Below are 20354 nucleotides of genomic sequence, written 5' to 3'. Positions count from 1 at the left end.
CGCCGCGCTCTCCCTGCCTCCCCTTTGGCCCGCCGCGCTCTCCCTGCCTCCCCTTTGGCCCGCCGCGCTCTCCCTGCCTCCCCTTTGGCCCGCCGCGCTCTCCCTGCCTCCCCTTTTGGCCCGCCGCGCTCTCCCTGCCTCCCCTTTGGCCCGCCGCGCTCTCCCTGCCTCCCCTTTGGCCCGCCGCGCTCTCCCTGCCTCCCCTTTGGCCCGCCGCGCTCTCCCTGCCTCCCCTTTGGCCCGCCGCGCTCTCCCTGCCTCCCCTTTGGCCCGCCGCGCTCTCCCTGCCTCCCCTTTGGCCCGCCGCGCTCTCCCTGCCTCCCCTTTGGCCCGCCGCGCTCTCCCTGCCTCCCCTTTGGCCCGCCGCGCTCTCCCTGCCTCCCCTTTGGCCCGCCGCGCTCTCCCTGCCTCCCCTTTGGCCCGCCGCGCTCTCCCTGCCTCCCCTTTGGCCCGCCGCGCTCTCCCTGCCTCCCCTTTGGCCCGCCGCGCTCTCCCTGCCTCCCCTTTTGGCCCGCCGCGCTCTCCCTGCCTCCCCTTTTGGCCCGCCGCGCTCTCCCTGCCTCCCCTTTTGGCCCGCCGCGCTCTCCCTGCCTCCCCTTTTGGCCCGCCGCGCTCTCCCTGCCTCCCCTTTTGGCCCGCCGCGCTCTCCCTGCCTCCCCTTTTGGCCCGCCGCGCTCTCCCTGCCTCCCCTTTTGGCCCGCCGCGCTCTCCCTGCCTCCCCTTTTGGCCCGCCGCGCTCTCTTGGCCTCCCCTGAGTTTATAAACCACAATGTTCTCTGCTCTTTCTTTAGGTATATAAGGACACGCACATCTCCGCTCCGAAGTCGCCATACATGTGCCTCTCCGTGAAAGCCCCCATCCACGGGCTGCAGTTCTGCCCATACGAAGACGTGCTGGGAATCGGTCATGGAGGAGGCTTCACCAGCATGATTGTGCCAGGTCAGAGTCGCCCTCTGTGATTGTCTTGACCTTCTCACTCTGCGTTTATGTCCCTTCCGTCCTAAGGATCCTTCTTCATCTTCCAACAGGTGCGGGTGAGGCCAACTTTGACGGTCTGGAATGTAACCCCTACGAGACCAAGAAGCAGCGCCAGGAATGGGAGGTCAAAGCTCTGCTGGAGAAGGTAACATCTGAAGACCTGTAGTGTTGGTCATGTGACCTGTGACGATCAGTCTTGACTAGCCGATGACCGATCATTGTTCTTCTCCTTCAGATTCAGCCCGAGCTCATCACTTTGGATCCCACTCGGCTCGTTGAGGTCGATGCCGTTACTATGGAACAGAAGCACAAGGATAAAGTAGAACGGATGGTAACTGTGTTTGTGGTTTCCTAACCAGGGTGCTTCAACTGTTGCAAAACTACAACTCCCAGCATGCCCAGACAGCCGAAGGCTGTCTGGGCATGCTGGGAGTTGTAGTTTTGCAACAGCTGAAGATGATCTAAGACCTGGATTGCATCAATGTAGATTCTTGATACCACCATTTCTTAAATTGTCTCTTTCCTCCAGGGTTTTGACCCCTGGGAGAAGACTCGCTTTACTCCTCGCCGAAAACTGAAAGGACGAAGTTCCACTGGGAATTTGCTGAAGCGCAAGAAGAAAGTGGCGCATGAGGAGAAGAGGGTGAGTCTGCTTGAGCACAAGGACAGTGGGTTTGCCACTTCCCCCGACTTCTTCTGCCTTCTATGTCAACTTACAGCAGTGGTCCTCAAACTGTGGACCTCCAGCTGTTGCAAAACTACTATTCCCAGGATATCCGGGCATGCTGGGAGTTGTAGTTTTGCACCGAGAACTGCCTTAAAGAATATGGAAGGAAAATGGGGGGGGGGGGTCTACTGATATGTACCCCAAATACTACCTAGAACAGACATGCACTGGGAAGAGAAACTTCAGCTCTAGAGGGTTCGGCTGCTATTTTAAATGGGAATGTTCACCCGGCAAAAATTGTGCAGAATATTCTGCTGCTGCAGAGTCCCATTGATTTCACTGTGTAAGATAGAACAGGGTCCTGCTGTGGGAACAGCTGAGGGATATGTTCAGGAGCTTTAATACTACATGGGTTTAGGCTGACACCGTTTAGCACGACACCTTTTAAAGGGGTATTCTGGCCAAAGACATCTTACCCCCTTATCCTTTGGATTGTGGATAAGATGTCTGATTGCTGGGACCCCCCCCCGATCTCCGTGCAGCACCCACATTCTATGCGGGGCTGCTGCTTAAGTCTCGGAAACCTCTGTGTCACACCACACCCCTTTAAAGGTCACGTCTTCAGTCCTGAAAACACAACGGTTTCCAAGACTGGAGCAGCAGCAGCCCCCCGCGGGTGCAGCACGGAGATTACGGCAGGACCCCCGCGATCAGACATCTTATCCTCTCTCCTTTGGATAGGGGATAAGATGGCTTTGGCCGGATTATTCCTTTAACCCCTTCACGACCCATCAAATTTTGATTTGTGCCTTTCTATTTTTCTTCCTCCTCCACCTTCTTTAAAGGAGTACTCCGCCCTCTGCTGGGGACCCCCGGGATCTCCGCTGCAGCACCCCGCTGTCATTACTGCACAGAGCAAACTCGCTCTGTGCGTAATGACGGGCGATACAGGGGCCGGAGCATCGTGATGTCACGGCTCCGCCCCCTCATGACATCATGGTCCGCCTCCTCAATACAAGTCTATGGGAGGGGGCATGGCGGCCATCACGCCCCCTCCCATATACTTGTATTAAGGGGGCGGAATGTGATGTTACAAGGGGGCGGAGCTGTGACATCACGCTGCTCCGGACCCTGTATCGCCCGTCATTACGCACAGAGCGAGTTTGCTCTGTGCAGTAATGACAGCGGGGTGCTGCAGCCGAGATCCCGGAGGTCCCCAGCGATCAGACATCTTATCCCCTATACTTTGGATAGGGGATAAGATGTCTAGGCGCTGAGTACCCCTTTAAAGACCTATTTTTATTTATTTTTTTTTTTTTCCACACAAAGTTGCATTAGGACTTTTTTTTTTTTTTTTTGGATCAGTTGTACTTTTCACCTGGCACACTTAATTTTACTAATGAATCGCACAATTTTGTGGGGCAATAATCCTAGTTTTAAGAGGGAAAAAAAATCTACATTGCTGTGTTTTGACCCCTTTATTTTTTCACCTACGGAGCTGTGTAAGGATAAAAAAACATTTTCCGCCATGAGCTGTAGTTTGTAACTTTCACCTTTGTAGTTCTGACTTTTTGATTTTACTTTTTATTACTTTTTTTTTTTCTGGGATGTGATGTGACCAAAAAGCAGCAATTTTTGTGTTTTGGAATTTGGACAAAAGTCCAGAATTGTTGATTTTTGGGCACTTCATGTACCAGAAAAAAAAATTAACAAAAAGTGATCAAAAGTCCAATAAAAGAAAAATGGTACGATAAAAAACTACAGATCATGGCACAAAAAAAAAAATGACCCTCATACATCCCCGTATATGCAAAAATAATAAAATGAGGGGTCAGAAGAGGACAATTAACGTATTTTGTTATAAAAAAAACAAAAACAAAAACTTTATTAGGGTACGTTCACAAAGGTGGATTTATTTGCTGGTTTCCTGCTGCGTATTTGAAAAGGGGGCGGGCTCCTCTCGGTTGTCCGCAGCAGATTTTCCGCGGTGGAATTTCCGCTGTGGAAAATCTACTGCAGACCCTATTGACTTCAATGGGACTTGCGGTGGATTTTCTGCAGCGTCAATTCCACCGCTGAAAATCTGCTGCGAACAGCTGAGAAGAGCCTGCCCCCTTTCAAATACGCAGCGGAAAACCCGCAAATCCGCCCGTGTGAACATACCCTAAATCAGATCCCACCTCCATTTCATAAAGCCGACTATTACCCATTGTATTAACCTCCATTGCTATCTCCGGACTACGGATTCGGGTAAGTAATACCTCGTAATGCGGTTCATTCGCACTTTAAAGGGGTACTCACCCCTAGACGTCTTATACCCATCCAAAGTGGATAGGTTGTCTGATTGCGGGGGTCCCGCTGCTGGGGCACCCCAGATATCCGGTGCACGGAGCGAAATTCTCTCCGTGACGGATGACTGGCGAAGGGAGGCTCGTGACGTCACAACCATGCTCCCTCAATGCAAGTCTATGGGAGGGGGCATGACTACCGTCATGCCCCCTCCCATAGACTTGCATTGAGGGGGCGTGGCCGTGACTTCATTAGCCTCCGGTGGTGAACCTGATGCTCTAAACAAATACCGGGTGCAGCACTGAGGTTGCGGGCAGACCCCTGTGATCAGACATCTTATCCCCTATCCTTTGGATAGGGGATCAGATGTCTATGGGCGTAGTACCCCTTTAACAACTTATCCTCTATCCACAGGATAGGGGATAAGTGTCTGATTGTGGGAGGTCCTCCCGCTGGGACCCCCGGCAATCTCTATCCCGGCGTCCCCCATACACAGAAGCAGCCACCATGCATTGAGCAGTGACTGACACACCGCCTCCATGAATCTCTATGGGAGAGCCGGGGGATATAGTGCTGTTAAGTACCGGAGTTCCTCTTTAACCCTGTTTTAGCACGGGTGAACCTGCTGTCAGTTTCCGCTTTAACATGTCTCTAACTTTTGCTGTCATTCTGCTCTAACAGAAGAAGATCCGGCAGAGTCAAGCGAAAAAAGAGAAAGCGAAGGACAATAGCAACACAGACGAGGTCCCACAGGGTCAGAGGTCAACCCTGGACCGCTTCAAAAAGTGACCTAGAAGTGTCTCCTGAAGACGTCATACTCTCCGGGGTTATCCGGGCCCACCCCCCCTCCAGATGTCATTGCTGTGTATGTGCTGTTCGGGCACAATGGGGGGATACGACAGATGGGTGGTCTCCGCGTCACCCTCCCTCCACCCACGCTGTATATATGTTTATATATATATATATATATATATATATATATATATATATATATATATATATATATATTATTCATGATTCTCCATTTTACAGAAACTCAATGTGGAAAGAAATGTTTTATTAATATGAACAATAAATATAGTTTGGATTACACAAGATCACATGATGCAGTGAAACTCAATTCATAGAATGTTTGTATATTTTTGCACCAGCCTTTTTTCTTCTTTTTTTTTCTTATAAAATACGCTACTTTTTTTGTTTTGTTCCTCATCCGGAAAACGGGCATAGTTTAAAGGGGTACTCCAGAGGAAAAAATAAATGTTTTTGAATCAACTGGTGCTGGAAAGTTACACAGATTTGTAAACTACTTATATTTGAAAATCTTAACCCTTCCAGTACTTATCAGCTGCTGTACGCTCCACAGGAAGTTATGTAGTGCTCTCTGCTGACACCTCTGTACATGTCAGGAACTGTCCAGAGCAGGAGAGGTTTGCTATGGGGATTTGTTCCTGCTCTGGACAGTTCCTGACATGGACAGAGGTGTCAGCAGAGAGCACTGTGGTCAGACTGGAAAGAACTACACAACTTGGAGCTTACAGCAGCCGATAGGTACTGGAAGGGTTAAAGGGGTTGTCCACCTAAAGGTGATTTTAGTACTTACCTGTCAGAACTGGGTATTTCCTGTTTGAAATAAACTCTCTAAACTACACATCCCACAGTTCCATGTTTGAACATTTGAGGTCACTTTCCTTCTTCCCACCCATTGAAAGTGTTTTCTAATCAGGGTGCCTACAGCTGTTGCGAAATTGAAGCAGGACAGGCTCCCTCTGATCACCTGACTAGTGATGTAATGTATCGGCCGCACTGCAACCTGGGAAATCCCGAGACCTGAGTAATTTTCTATGCTGTTAAAAATAAATATTGGGGCGAAAATCACAGAAGAATTGTGAGAAAACCGTCACACACAGGTACAGACACTATATTATGGACTACACTAACTTTACAGCCCCTGTAGCATAGTCAAATAAAAACAAATCCTGGAATACCCCTTTAAGATTTTTAAATAGAAGTAATTTACAAATCTATATAACTTTCTGGCGCCAGTTAAATTGGAAACAGTTTTTTCCTCCAGAGTACCCCTTTAAAGAGGTATTCCAGGAAAAAAAAAATGTTTATCTCAACTGGCTCTAGAAAGTTAAACAGATTTGTAAATTACTTCTATTAAAAAAATCTTAATCCTTTCAGTACATATGAGTTGCTGAAGTTGAGTTGTTCCTTTCTGCCTAAGTGCTCTCTGATGACACGTGTCTTGGGAACTGTCCAGAGTAGAAGCAAATCCCCATAGCAAACCTCTTCTACTCTGTGCAGTTCCCGAGACAAGCAGAGATGTCAGCAGAGAGCACTGTTGCCAGACAGAAAAGAACGACTCAACTTCAGCAGCTGATAATTATTGAAAGGATTAAGATTTTTTAATAGAAGTCATTTACAAATCTGTTTAACTTTCTGAAGCCAATTGATATAAAAAAAATAATAATTTTTTCCCTGGAATACCCCTTTAAGATTGGTGTAAATAAGTGACACATTTTAACATACAGCTCGATTCACTGTGTGGCCTCCTCGCCTAACAGCGTGCCTCCAGCTGTTGCAAAACTACAACTCCCAGATAATTTTGGTGCAAGTTCATGTGCAAAATAAAAACCCTGCGCACGCAATTTTGCGCACGTGTTGATACATCCAGACCCTTCACAGTAACATTGAATTCTGAAGTTTTTTAGACAGTAGAGCATTGACCCCCAAAATAACTTATCATGAATATAATTCAGTGTATTACACAACGATCTAATAAAACAAAGTACATACAACACACGGTTGGGTCTGGTCATTTAACCCTTGGATCCCTGCACCACGCCCTAATGTGTAGGGCGTCTCGTAACGTAAACACGTATCCAGACCATGGCAGCAAATTTAAAACTCATGAGGGCTTCCAACCCTTTTCAGTAACCGTTCTGGAGTTCCCCTTTAAAATGTCTAGGACAGGATTCACTCCTCCGCTCCCAGATTTTGTTGCAATGCTCCTTGCTATAGTTCAGTATATACGGTTTTGCACCACTAGGGGGCGCTGTACTGTATAATCATTAAAGGGGTACTCTGGTGAAAAACAAATTTTTTTTTCTAATCAACTGGTGCCAGAAAGTTATACAGATCTGTCAATTACTTCTATATAAAAATCTTAATCCTTCCAGTACTTATCAGCTGCTGTAGGCTCCACAGGAAGTTCTTTTCTGTCTGACCACAGTGCTCTCTGCTGACACCTCTGTCCATGTCAGGAACTGTCCAGAGCAGGAGAGGTTTGCTATGGGGATTTGCTCCTACTCTGGACCAGTTCCTGACATGGACAGAGGTGGCAGCAGAGAGCACTGTGGTCAGATTGGAATAAACTACACAACTTCCTGTGGAGCCTACAGCAGCTGATAAGTACTGGAAGGATTAAGATTTTTTATATAGAAGTAATTGACAGATCTGTATAACTTTCTGGCACCAGTTGATTAGAAAGAAAATTAGTTTTTCACCAGAGTACCCCTTTAATGATTATACAGTACAGCGCCCCCTAGTGGTGCAAAACCGTATATACTGAACTATAGCAAGGAGCATTGCAACAAAATCTGTTTAACTTGTTGGCACCAGTTTATTTAAATGTTTTTTTTTTTTTTTTTTTCCAGTGGAGTACCCCTTTAAGCACATGTAAAATTCCTCCATATAAATCTATTCCCCCCCCCCCCCCATTGCTCATTTTAAGTGATTATAATGCAGAATAAGAAATGTGGCATTCACTATTCACCCTGTCAGTTTTTCCCGACCAGGGTGCCTCCAGCTGTTGCAAAACTACAATTCCCAGCAAGCCCGGACAGCCAACATGCTGGGAGTTGTAGTTTTGCAATAGCTGGAGGCACCCTATTTGGGAAACACTGCCGTAAGGATCTGCGCTTATAGCGCCCAGTGGGGCCTGTACAGCAGCACATACTTAGCGCATTACATAGTTTTTGCAATGTGTGAACACGGCCTAAAGCAGACAATTCAGCTGGCAGACTGATCTTCATTGAGTTTTATGGAATCGATGGTGGGGGGGATCCGACTCGATCGGCTAAAGGGTCTACAGTCCAGAAGATCGGCCAAAGATCACTACTAGAGATGAGCGAACTTACAGTAAATTCGATTCGTCACGAACTTCTCGGCTCGGCAGTTGATGACTTTTCCTGCATAAATTAGTTCAGCTTTCCGGTGCTCCGGTGGGCTGGAAAAGGTGGATACAGTCCTAGGAAAGTGTCTCCTAGGACTGTATCCACCTTTTCCAGCCTATCGGGAGCACCTGAAAGCTGAACTAATTTATGCAGGAAAAGTCATCAACTGCCGAGCCGAGAAGTTCGTGACGAATCGAATTTACTGTAAGTTCGCTCATCTCTAGTCACTACATTGCAGCGAAGGAAAGTGGATGGAGATGTACTGTGACCTGTCAGTGGCCATAACCGCACCCCAGCAGTTACAGGACGTCCATTGGGGATGGACTAGTGGTCATGCAGTGCAACTCTGATGTCTGGCTTATATATATATATCTCAACTGGTGCCAAAAAGTGAAACAGATTTGTAAATTACTTCCATTTAAAAATCTTAATCCTTCCAGTACTTATCAGCTGCTGCATGCTCCACAGGAAGTTCTTTTCGAATTTCCTTTCTGTCTGACCACAGTGCTCTCTGTTGACACCTCTGTCCATGTCAGGAACTGTCCAGAGTAGGAGCAAATTCCCATAAAAAAAAAAAAAAAAAAAAACTCTCCTGCTCTGGACAGTTCCTGACATGGACAGAGGTGTCAGCAGAGAGCACTGTGGTGAGACAGAAAAGAAATTCAAAAGAAAAGAACTTCCTGTGGAGCATACAGCAGCTGATAAGTACTGGAAGGATTAAGATTTTTTATATAGAAGTAATTTACCGATCTGTAAAACTTTCTGGCACCGGTTGATTAGAATAAATTTGTTTTTCACCAGAGTACCCCTTTAACGCATGAAGAAACACTAACTCTGTAGGGCTGGGTTCACATCACGTTTTTACCAATACGGGCCCGCATACGGCTGGGGGGAGCTTAAACCTTGCGCTCCGGTATCTCAGCCGTATGCAGCCCGTATGCAATTCATTTCAATGAGCCGACCGGAGTGAAACGCCGACTCCGGTCGGCTCATTTTGGCCCCGTATGCGGTTTTTCCGGTGGGAAAAACGCATACGGTGCAAAAATGAGCCGTCCGGAGTCAGCGTTTCACTCCGGTCGGCTCATTGAAATGAATTGCATACGGCAGGGATACAGGAGTGCAAGGTTTTAGCTCCCCCTCCCCCGTATGCGGGCCTGTATTGGTAAAAACGTGATGTGAAGCCAGCCTTTCATGGCATGCAGTGTAGTATACAAGCTCTTCTAGCTACAGTGAGGCCCTATATACACTTCAATAGGTACAACAGAGGATCCGTGTTGCCTCCAATGTAATTCTGGAGCCTTGCATTAGGCGATTCTTAGGCCATGTTCACACGGTCGATTCGGTGTAGAATGTCTGGCAGGAAAAACACAGGCGGACATTCCGCACATTTGAATGATCCAGCGGGCACTAGGACAGCTCGGAAATGCATTTCTTTCCGAGCGGAATCTGCAGAACTAGACATGACTATTCTTTCTGCGGACGCCAGAATTGGGATTTCCTCGGCAGAAACATCTGCTTTGTATACAGTGCGGCAGAATCCAAATGAAATCAATGGGACTCTGCTGCAGCGGAATATTTTTGCAGAATTCTACTGAGAAATTGTGTCATGCGAACATATCCTTACAGTGAAGGAAAATGAAAAATCTAAGAGACCCAATTAAAAGTACAGCCCAGTATCAACCCAATTAATGGAAGTGTCAGTGGATAAATACGCAGTCTGGGAGGCCCATCCTAGATGATTATACTCAGGGATCACTGCTGGTGATGGGTGTTGGAAAACATCACAATGGAAGTATCCTGCTGGTCTTTAAGAACTGTCCTCAGTGCACCCCATCCCCTCCATCTTCCACCAATTGGCCAAATAATTTACAATAGAAGAGAACCCCTGAGGGGCACCAGTGATCCCCGGCCTCCTTCAGCATATTCCAGGCCTCCTGCATGCCCTTTGGCGTCATCCCGTGAGAGGTGAACATGGTTCGATAGCAGCAGGTGCTGTGCGGCACTGCCAAAGATCCTGCAATCTTTGCGACATGTCTCGGAGCGATCCCGGCTGCCTGGGCCAAGATACCGATATACACATCCTCTACCTCTGGCCAAGGGCCGCTCCTCAGCTGCTCCATGATGAGGTTGGCAGCTTCATAAGACAATATATAGCCAGTGCCACTGCAGTAGGGTGGGAGGTAGTTACCAGAGTACAGTTCCTGCAGTATGTAATGCCGGTTCTCAGGGTCCCTGTATGGCGTCACGTGCCAGTGCAGCTGCCCCATGTACTGGAGACCAGTTTCTCCTCTTAAGAATTGCGTCATATACACCGTATTCACAAAAACATCATCGTCAGTCTTGAGCACATATTGGGCCCCTTTGCATTTTTGCAAGGCCCATGTCAGCCCGGTGACAGTTTTCAGTGTCAGATTTCGGTAGGAGTCTGTGAAGTTGGCTTGTATGATGTCCCGGTGGGTCACAGCCTCGTGCACCAATGCCGCCCGTTCCTCTGGTGACTTGGGTACGGCCAGGATAAAGAGGGTGAGAGACGCAGAGGCCGTGGCGGAGGTGAGGCTGCCCCATGTCTGACGGATGGCATCCCTTCTGTCTCTATGGGACGGGGCGCTAGCCACCAAGATGAGCAGAAAAGGGGGGGATGAGCAGGCGCTGACGGGAGATAAGAGGAGAGGGGGGAAGGCGATGTTCTGGACCTGAGGTGAAGACGTACGAGAAGAGGTGAAGTAAAAGACGGAAAGGATCCCAGAGAGAAACTCTTCAAGATACCCCGAGACACTGAGGAAAAAGAACAGGGAGATAAGGAGGACGATGAGTGGCCAGCGGCGGCGGTGGTTGAGGAGCAGGCGCAGGCAGGCGGTGATACACGGGAGCATGATGGCCACTAGTAAAGTCTCCTCACAGATCAAGGGTCGGGCATAGTCCTCAGTATAGTCACGTCAATAATACAGAGGTAGAAGAAAGAGGGCTCCTCCATTTAAGGGTCATTCATCAGATCATCCCAGTGATAGCGCCCCCAGGAGCCAGTGTTGTGCCTGACACCATCGGACCTCTTGTCTGGAGGCAGCCGGACGCCAAGGATTCTGGAGAAAAAGACAGAACAAAGTAAGTGACTGCGTCTTATTGGTGGTAACGCACGGATGCATAGAAGTCACCGGTCTGACTCCCCCCCCCCCTCCTCACACCATAACACAGCCCCTGGACAGGGCACTCCTCTCCCGAAATACTCTGTGCTGCTACAGTTGTTTCTTCTCCTCATCTGTGACCATCCTCTTCTCTATATCCCCTTCCTCAGCCCAACGACACTGTCCAAAAACATCATCATATGAGTGGATGACTTCACAGACCTGACAAGAACATAAAACTCTTATTCTGAAATACTCTGTGCTGCTGGCAACGCTACTACTGTACTCCATCCTCTTCATCACCTCATGATACAATCAGCATCATATATGACCTCCTGACAAAATGGACCGACCCACGAAACGACGTCCATTGAGGGTGCACAGGGTCCCCAGATGGCCACGGGTAATATGCCTGCTACAGGTAATGGACCTTTGTAATCATTGTGATGCATTGTATTAGTGCTGGGCCGTATACCCGTTCATACCGAATGCCAAAAAAAAATTCCTGCACGATAAGAATTTTCCCCTCTCGAATCAATGAATTATCAGCCGCAGCGCGCTGTCCCCACATCGGGGATTTAATCATATGTGACCCCTGGGCCCTGTTCTCCTCGTCCTCCTGTGAGTTGCGGGCCGCCAGCGCTGGAACTCTGTACAGTACTACATATTCCTGTACCCGGGCTGCAAAAATAAACAAAATAAATTTTAACTCGCCTTCCTACGTTCCCCCGTTGCTTTGGTAACGGCCCCACGCTTTGGGAACGTCACAGAGCCGTCAGCCTATCACCGGTTCGGCTGGTGATAGGCTGAGTGCACTGTCATGTAAGGAGCCGGCCGGCTCCTTACATGACAGTGCACTCAGCCTCTCTCTATCACCGGCCAAGGCCGGACATCGCTGCGGCCGGTGATAGGCTGAGCACACTGAGGCCTTTACCGGAACAACGGGGGAACGTAGGAAGGTGAATTAAAGTTTATTTTGTTTATTTTTGCAGCCCCGGCACAAGGAATATGTAGTACAGTACAGATTTCCAGCGTTGGCGGCCAGCAACTCACAGGAGGACGAGGAGAGCAGCGCCCGCAAGTAACATGATTAGTTCCCCGATGCGATGTGGGGGACAGCGTGGCGCTGGGCTGATAAACCGGTGGGGGGGGGGGGGGGGCGGTTAGAGAAGCAGCGCCCACGGATCACATGGTATGGGGGGTGGAAAATACCGTTAAATACCTTGAAGCCGCCATAACTTACAAAAATACCATGATACACATTTCTGGTCATACCGCCCAGCTCTACATTGTATTTAATTGTATTAGGTCCATTGCCCTGACTTTTTATACGGAGATTATTGAGCAAATTGTGCCGGTTCCCACCATTTGTGACTTATGTGGTGGAGACACCTGTGCTTTATGGGGTTGTCTGTCTTGCATGCAATTTGATTTTGTAATTTAATTTTTTGTTAATAAAGTTTATATCTTTGGTACTAACAAGTGGGATATTAATATTGTTTTTGAGGTGACAAGTGTAGATCATATAGTTATATACAATAGACAATATTGTTGCCGGATATATTATTGGATTTATTCCCAGGAAAAGTGTAGGTGATATCTCATCCTCATATGAGTCACTGCCCACATACCTGTCAGACAGTAATGGACATGCTTAGGAAGGGTCTGCGCTTGTCTTGGGGCTAAATGGCTATGTTGTGAGATTACCATAACACTGTGGCTAGCTTTTTGTGAACTGGTATTTCCTGTTTGATTTTTCTTTTTTTGACTATAAATCCCATAATTCCATTTTCCTCCCTCCCACACATCAGCCATCCCACCCATTGAAACATAAATGAGCTGCGTCCATTCAAAAGACCTGTGGTTTTCAATCAGGGTGCCTACAGCTGTTTTATTAGTTGCAGATTGATCCCTCCGCCCATTGAAGCAGACAGGCTCCCTGTCATCAGCTGACTAGTGAGTCAGGTCTCTGCCGCATTGCAACCTGGGAAAAATCTCAGACCTGAGTCCTTTTGTATGCTGGTAATTAGTGCTGGGCGGTATGGCCTAAAATGAATATCACAGCATTTTTTTTTTTATTATCGCGGTATCACGGTATTACCGCCTGTCAACCAAACCTCCCCCCCCCGCGAGCGGGGTCCCTGTGCCCACTAGCGGTGTCAATTGTGCCCCCCGCGAGCGCTACCATCACCGCTAGTGGGGTCCCTGTGCCCACTAACGGTGTCACAAGAATGCCGAGCGCGGCTCTGTTCCCCATCCCTGTCAGCTCTCAGGGTACGTGAACAGATTTAAGAGCCTCGTGCGCAGCTAACGTAGTACTGCGCATGCGCATTACTATTTGCGTTGTGCAGCGCCTGCGGAGTACTATGTTAGCTGCGCGCGAGGCTTTTAAATCTGTTCACGTACCCTGAGAGCTGACAGGGATGGGGAACAGAGCCGCGCTTGGCATTCTTGTGACACCGCTAGTGGGCACAGGGACCCCGCTAGCGGTGATGGTAGCGATTGTGCTCGCGGGAGGCATTCTTGTGACACCGCTAGTGGGCACAGGGACCCCGCTAGCGGTGATGGTAGCGATTGTGCTCGCGGGAGGCATTCTTGTGACACCGCTAGTGGGCACATGGATCCCGCTAGCGGTGGGGATTGATTGTGCTCGCGGGGACACTGGCTGACAGGCGCAGTGGGGGGACACAGTAAATGGATTAGCTTCTATCAGGCCACAGAAGCACACCGGGACAAGTGAGGGCGCCGCACTGGGCTCTACAATTCTACAAAGGGTGGGGGAGGGACCCGACCGGTATAGCGGTATGGGCAAAAATCCATACCGTGGGAGAAAAAAAGAAAACGGTATCCGGTTCATACCGGTATACCGCCCAGCACTACTGGTAATAATAAAGAATGGGGTGAAAATCACAGAAGAATTGTGAGAAAACCGTCACACACAGGTACAGACACTATATTATGAACTACACTAACTGTACAGCCCCTGTAGCATAGTCAAATAAAAAAAATCCTGGAATACCCCTTTAATCCCCCTTTCTCCCCTTATGTCATTATCATTATGTAAGTTGACAGCTCACGATTGCCTGTCCGGGCATGCTGGGTGTTGTAAAAGGGTTTCCAAACCAGTGTGCCTCCAGCTGTTGCAATATTACAACTTCCATTAACTGTCCAGGCATGCTGGGTGTTGTAGTTTTGCAACAGTGTTTTACAACCAGGGTGCCTCCAACTGTTGCAAAACTACAACGCCCAGCATGCCCGGACAGCCAACGGCTGTCCGGGCATGCTGGGATTTGTAGTTTTGAAACAGTTGGAGGCACTCTGGTTGGGAAACACTGCGCAAGCAGGAATCAGAGATACTGAAAACGGGATGACATTTTAATAAGAATTTTAAAGGGGTAGTCCTGTGGTGAAAAACGTATCCCCTATCCTAAGGATAGGGGATAAGTTTGAGATTGCGGGGGGTCCGACCGCTGGGGCCCCCTGCGATCTCTCCGTTTGGGGCCCCGGCTCTCCGGCCAGATAGCGGGTGTCGACCCCCGCACGAAGCGGCGGCCGACACGCCCCCTCAAAACATCTCTATGGCAGAGCCGGAGATTGCCGAAGGCAGCGCTTCGGCTCTGCCATAGAGTTGTATTGAGGGGGCGTGTCGGCCGCCGGCTCATGCGGAGGTCGACACGCCCCCTTCCCACGGGCTATTGGGGCTCCGTACAGGAGATCGCAGGGGGCCCCAGCGGTCGGACCCCACGCAATGTCAAACTTATCCCCTATCCTTAGGATAGGGGATAAGTGGTTCACCACTGGATATCTCCTTTAAGCAACTCATAATAATGAATTGTAAAATTGCATATTACCATGTCTACATATATTTAGTGCCTGTAGATGATTATAGACTCTGTGCCAACACCCCATTATAAATCACATAATTATACATTGTGTCCTGGGGCGGCACAAAGGTGTAATCTGCACATCTGATGTAAAGTGTGACTGAACACAAATCCAAATCAATGACACTTGTGTGAGATCCCACTGTCCACTCAGGAAGAACACTGATTGACAATCAATTTCACATGGAACAGACAACAGGTGGAAATTATAGGCAATTAGCAAGACACCCCCAATAAAGGAGTGGTTCCCTGCATGGTGACCACAGACCACATCTCAGTTCCTATGCTTCCTGGCTGATGTTTTGGTCACTTTTGACTGCTGGCGGTGCTTTCACTCTAGTGGTAGCATGAGATGGAGTCTACAACCCACACAAGTGGCTCAGGTAGTGCAGTTCATCCAGGACAGCACATCAATGCGGGCTGTGGGAAGAAGGTTTGCTGTGTCTGTCAGCGTAGTGTCCAGAGCATGGAGGCGCTACCAGGAGACAGGTCAGTACATCAGGAGACGTGGAGGAGGCCGTAGGAGGGCAACAACCCAGCAGCAGGACCACTACCTCCGCCACTGTGCAAGGAGGAGCAGGAGGAGCACTGCCAGAGCCCTGCAAAATGACCTCCAGCAGGCCACAAATGTGCATGTGTCCACTCAAACGGTCAGAAAAAGACTCCATGAGGGTGGTATGAGGGCCCAACGTCCACAGGTGGGGGTTGTGCTTACAGCCCAACACCGTGCAGGACGTTTGGCATTTGCCAGAGAACACTAAGATTGGCAAATTCACAGATGAAAGCAGGTTGACACTGTGCACATGTGACAGACTTGACTGAGTCTGGAGACGCCGTGGAGAATGTTCTGCTGCCTGCAACATCCTCCAGCATGGCCGGTTTGGTGGTGGGTCAGTAATGGTTTGGGGTGGCATTTCTTTGGGGGGCCGCACAGCCCTGCATGTGCGTGCCAGAGGTAGCCTGACTGCCATTAGGTACTAAGATGAGATCCTCAGACCCCTTGTGAGACCATATGCTGGTGCGGTTGGCCCTGGGTTCCTCCTAATACAAGACAATGCTAGACCTCATGTGGCTGGAGTGTGTCAGCAGTTCCTGCAGGAGGAAGTCATTGATGCTATGGACTGGCCGCCCGTTCCCCTGAATCCGATTGAGCACATCTGGGACATCTCGCTCCATCCACCACAGACTGTCCAGGAGTTGGCGGATGCTTTAGTCCAGGTCTGGGAGGACATCCCCAACGCTCCGATGCTGCGCTTCATGTCCACCAATGGGATGTCGGGTGCAATGGATGTACTGCTCCCATCTAGGATGGCTCTGGATCAGTGTTTTCCAGACCGTGTGTCTCCAGCTGTTGCAAAACTACAATTCCCAGCATGCCCGGACAGCCGATGGCTGTCCGGGCATGCTGGGAGTTGTAGTTTTGCAACAGCTGGAGACACACGGTCTGGAAAACACTGACCTGGATTGTATGTGTGTGTCAACCTAGTCAGGATGGGATAACTCAAAACAGCGCCCCCTATGTCAGCTTTCTAAATTGTCACATATAGGGGGGCAATACCAATACACTACAGATTGGCGCTCCCCAAAATATTGGTGCTCCAGTCATTACAAAACTACAACCCCCATTATGGTAGGGGTTGTAGTTCTGCAATACAAGATGAATAGACATAGCAAAATATATAATAGATAGTAATACATGATATAGTAAATGGAGACGAATCCTTGTTGCCCATAGCAACCACTCAATATGAGAAATGGAGCCTGAGCCTTATAGCGGGGAATGGTAATAGCCTGGCGGGAGAGGAGGGCGGTGTCTTCTGGGGAGTAACCTGTCACCTCACCTGTCCTCTGCCCGGTAATGGCGCTTCTCTATCCGTTGTTCACGAGGCTTCTGTATAATAAAGTTGCGCGGAGGACCTAAATATAATCTCGGTCGCTGGGCGGGGCTAGAGGAGCGATCTCCATGGTGATCGCTCAAGGCGGAAGTTAGGTGTGTGAGGGGGAGAACTGTTTCCGGGTTGAAAGTCGGGAACGGCACGAGACAAGAGTGAGAGGTAAGAAAACGCATGGATAGCGGCGGCAGCGTGTGAACGGGGCGGTGTGTTCTGGGGACCAGCGGGTTATAGACCCTACAGGGATGTGGGATGATATATACCTGCACGTCTGCTTTGTCTGTGTGAAGTTTACAGCTTCCTATAGGGTCAGACCCCGGGCTGTGTAAGGGAGGGTGTATGTATATATATATATATATATATATATATATATATATTATATAATGTGTCATCATGGAGGGGGCCGGGTGTGATGTCAGGACACAGAAGCCACATGTCATATAGATCAGGGGAAAACTCCACATTCACCTGGGAAAAAGTATAAGGGATTAATATGTACAGGCTGCCCTCAATAACCTGCGTCCACATCCCCCCCTCTAATAACCTGCGTCCACATCCCCCCCTCTAATAACCAGCGTCCACATCCCTCCCCCCCTCTAATAACGTGCGTCCACATCCCTCCCCCCTCTAATAACCTGCGTCCACATCCCCACCCCCTCTAATAACCTGCGTCCACATCCCTCCCCCCCCTCTAATAACCTGCGTCCACATCCCTCCCCCCCCTCTAATAACCTGCGTCCACATCCCTCCCCCCCCTCTAATAACCTGCATCCACATCCCCCCCCCTCTAATAACCTGCATCCACATCCCCCCCCCTCTAATAACCTGCGTCCACATCCCCCCTCTAATAACGTGCGTCCACATCCCCCCCTCTAATAACCTGCGTCCACATCCCTCCCCCCTCTAATAACCTGCGTCCACATCCCTCCCCCCCTCTAATAACCTGCGTCCACATCCCTCCCCCCTCTAATAACCTGCGTCCACATCCCTCCCCCCTCTAATAACCTGCGTCCACAATCCCTCCCCCCCTCTAATAACCTGCGTCCACATCCCTCCCCCCTCTAATAACCTGCGTCCACATCCCTCCCCCCTCTAATAACCTGCGTCCACATCCCTCCCCCCCTCTAATAACCTGCGTCCACATCCCTCCCCCCCTCTAATAACCTGCGTCCACATCCCTCCCCCCTCTAATAACCTGCGTCCACATCCCTCCCCCCTCTAATAACCTGCGTCCACATCCCCCCCCCTCTAATAACCTGCGTCCACATCCCCCCCCCCCTCTAATAACGTGCGTCCACATCCCTCCCCCCTCTAATAACCTGCGTCCACATCCCTCCCCCCCCCTCTAATAACCTGCGTCCACATCCCTCCCCCCCCCTCTAATAACCTGCGTCCACATCCCTCCCTCCCCCTCTAATAACCTGCGTCCACATCCTCCCTCCCCCCTCTAATAACCTGCGTCCACATCCCTCCCCCCCTCTAATAACCTGCGTCCACATCCCTTCCCCCCTCTAATAACCTGCGTCCACATCCCTCCCCCCCTCTAATAACCTGCGTCCACATCCCTCCCCCCCTCTAATAACCTGCGTCCACATCCCCCCCCCCTGCGTCCACATCCCTTCCCCCCTCTAATAACCTGCGTCCACATCCCTCCCCCCCTCTAATAACCTGCGTCCACATCCCTCCCCCCCCTCTAATAACCTGCATCCACATCCCCCCCCCTCTAATAACCTGCGTCCACATCCCCCCCCCCTCTAATAACCTGCGTCCACATCCCCCCCCCTCTAATAACCTGCGTCCACATCCCTCCCCCCCCTCTAATAACCTGCGTCCACATCCCTCCCCCCCTCTAATAACCTGCGTCCACATCCCTCCCCCCCTCTAATAACCTGCGTCCACATCCCTCCCCCCCTCTAATAACCTGCGTCCACATCCCTCCCCCCCTCTAATAACCTGCGTCCACATCCCTCCCCCCCTCTAATAACCTGCGTCCACATCCCTCCCCCCCTCTAATAACCTGCGTCCACATCCCTCCCCCCCTCTAATAACCTGCGTCCACATCCCTCCCCCCCTCTAATAACCTGCGTCCACATCCCTCCCCCCCTCTAATAACCTGCGTCCACATCCCCCCCCCCTCTAATAACCTGCGTCCACATCCCCCCCCCCTCTAATAACCTGCGTCCACATCCCCCCCCCTCTAATAACCTGCGTCCACATCCCTCCCCCCCTCTAATAACCTGCGTCCACATCCCTCCCCCCCTCTAATAACCTGCGTCCACATCCCTCCCCCCCTCTAATAACCTGCGTCCACATCCCTCCCCCCCTCTAATAACCTGCGTCCACATCCCTCCCCCCCTCTAATAACCTGCTTCCACATCCCCCCCCTCTAATAAACTGCGTCCACATCCCCCCCCTCTAATAAACTGCGTCCACATCCCCCCCCTCTAATAACCTGCGTCCACATCCCCCCCTCTAATAACCTGCGTCCACATCCCTCCCCCCTCTAATAACCTGCGTCCACATCCCCCCCCCTCTAATAACCTGCGTCCACATCCCCCCCCTCTAATAACCTGCGTCCACATCCCCCCCCTCTAATAACCTGCGTCCACATCCCCCCCCTCTAATAACCTGCGTCCACATCCCCCCCCCTCTAATAACCTGCGTCCACATCCCCCCCCTCTAATAACCTGCGTCCACATCCCCCCCCTCTAATAACCTGCGTCCACATCCCTCCCCCCCTCTAATAACCTGCGTCCACATCCTCCCCCTCTAATAACCTGCGTCCACATCCCCCCCCTCTAATAACCTGCGTCCACATCCCTCCCCCCCTCTAATAACCTGCGTCCACATCCCCCCCCCTCTAATAACCTGCGTCCACATCCCCCCCTCTAATAACCTGCGTCCACATCCCTCCCCCTCTAATAACCTGCGTCCACATCCCTCCCCCTCTAATAACCTGCGTCCACATCCTCCCCCCCCTCTAATAACCTGCGTCCACATCCCCCCCCCTCTAATAACCTGCGTCCACATCCCCCCCCCTCTAATAACCTGCGTCCACATCCCTCCCCCCTCTAATAACCTGCGTCCACATCCCCCCCCCTCTAATAACCTGCGTCCACATCCCCCCCTCTAATAACCTGCGTCCACATCCCCCCCCTCTAATAACCTGCGTCCACATCCCTCCCCCCCCTCTAATAACCTGCGTCCACATCCCTCCCCCCTCTAATAACCTGCGTCCACATCCCTCCCCCCCTCTAATAACCTGCGTCCACATCCCCCCCTCTAATAAACTGCGTCCACATCCCCCCCTCTAATAACAACTGCGTCCACATCCCCCCCTCTAA

At 50.3% G+C, this 20354-nt stretch overlaps 3 protein-coding genes across 7 annotated transcripts in view; 2 read left to right on the top strand and 1 right to left on the bottom strand.

The window, feature by feature from the left end:
* WDR46 (WD repeat domain 46) overlaps positions 1–4883 on the top strand; it is a 37191-nt gene extending 32308 nt beyond the window's left edge. For both annotated transcript variants that reach the window (XM_056540409.1, XM_056540408.1), the window contains exons 13-17: positions 792–939; positions 1029–1123; positions 1214–1309; positions 1508–1621; positions 4616–4883. In XM_056540409.1, coding sequence (XP_056396384.1) covers positions 792–939; positions 1029–1123; positions 1214–1309; positions 1508–1621; positions 4616–4723 — 561 coding nt within the window. In that variant the 3' untranslated portion in view covers positions 4724–4883. The remainder of the gene's footprint in view (positions 1–791; positions 940–1028; positions 1124–1213; positions 1310–1507; positions 1622–4615) is intronic.
* On the bottom strand, positions 982–17096 carry B3GALT4 (beta-1,3-galactosyltransferase 4). 2 transcript variants are annotated; one of them, XR_008847957.1, is made up of 2 exons: positions 16960–17096; positions 982–1271 (listed from the first exon to the last, which is right to left on the bottom strand). XR_008847957.1 is itself a non-coding variant. In XM_056540410.1 (2 exons), exon 2 carries the CDS (start codon positions 10983–10985, stop codon positions 9933–9935), a length of 1053 nt encoding a protein of 350 aa, XP_056396385.1. In that variant the 5' UTR covers positions 10986–11192; positions 16960–17093; the 3' UTR covers positions 9267–9932. The 2 variants fall into 2 exon arrangements, 1 of the variants encoding a protein (XP_056396385.1); XM_056540410.1 differs by lacking the exon at positions 982–1271 and adding an exon at positions 9267–11192 and having other exon boundaries at positions 16960–17093.
* PFDN6 (prefoldin subunit 6) overlaps positions 17080–20354 on the top strand; it is a 13411-nt gene continuing 10136 nt past the window's right edge. Inside the window, exon 1 of one of the 3 annotated variants that reach the window (XM_056540414.1) lies at positions 17080–17172. The gene's annotated coding sequence lies outside the window, so the exon portion shown is untranslated. The other 2 variants (XM_056540415.1, XM_056540413.1) reach the window with 2 other exon arrangements.

Source organism: Hyla sarda, chromosome 9, assembly GCF_029499605.1.
Source record: "Hyla sarda isolate aHylSar1 chromosome 9, aHylSar1.hap1, whole genome shotgun sequence".
NCBI classification, from domain to species: Eukaryota; Metazoa; Chordata; class Amphibia; order Anura; family Hylidae; genus Hyla; species Hyla sarda.
This window is presented reverse-complemented; position numbering and strand designations above follow the sequence as displayed.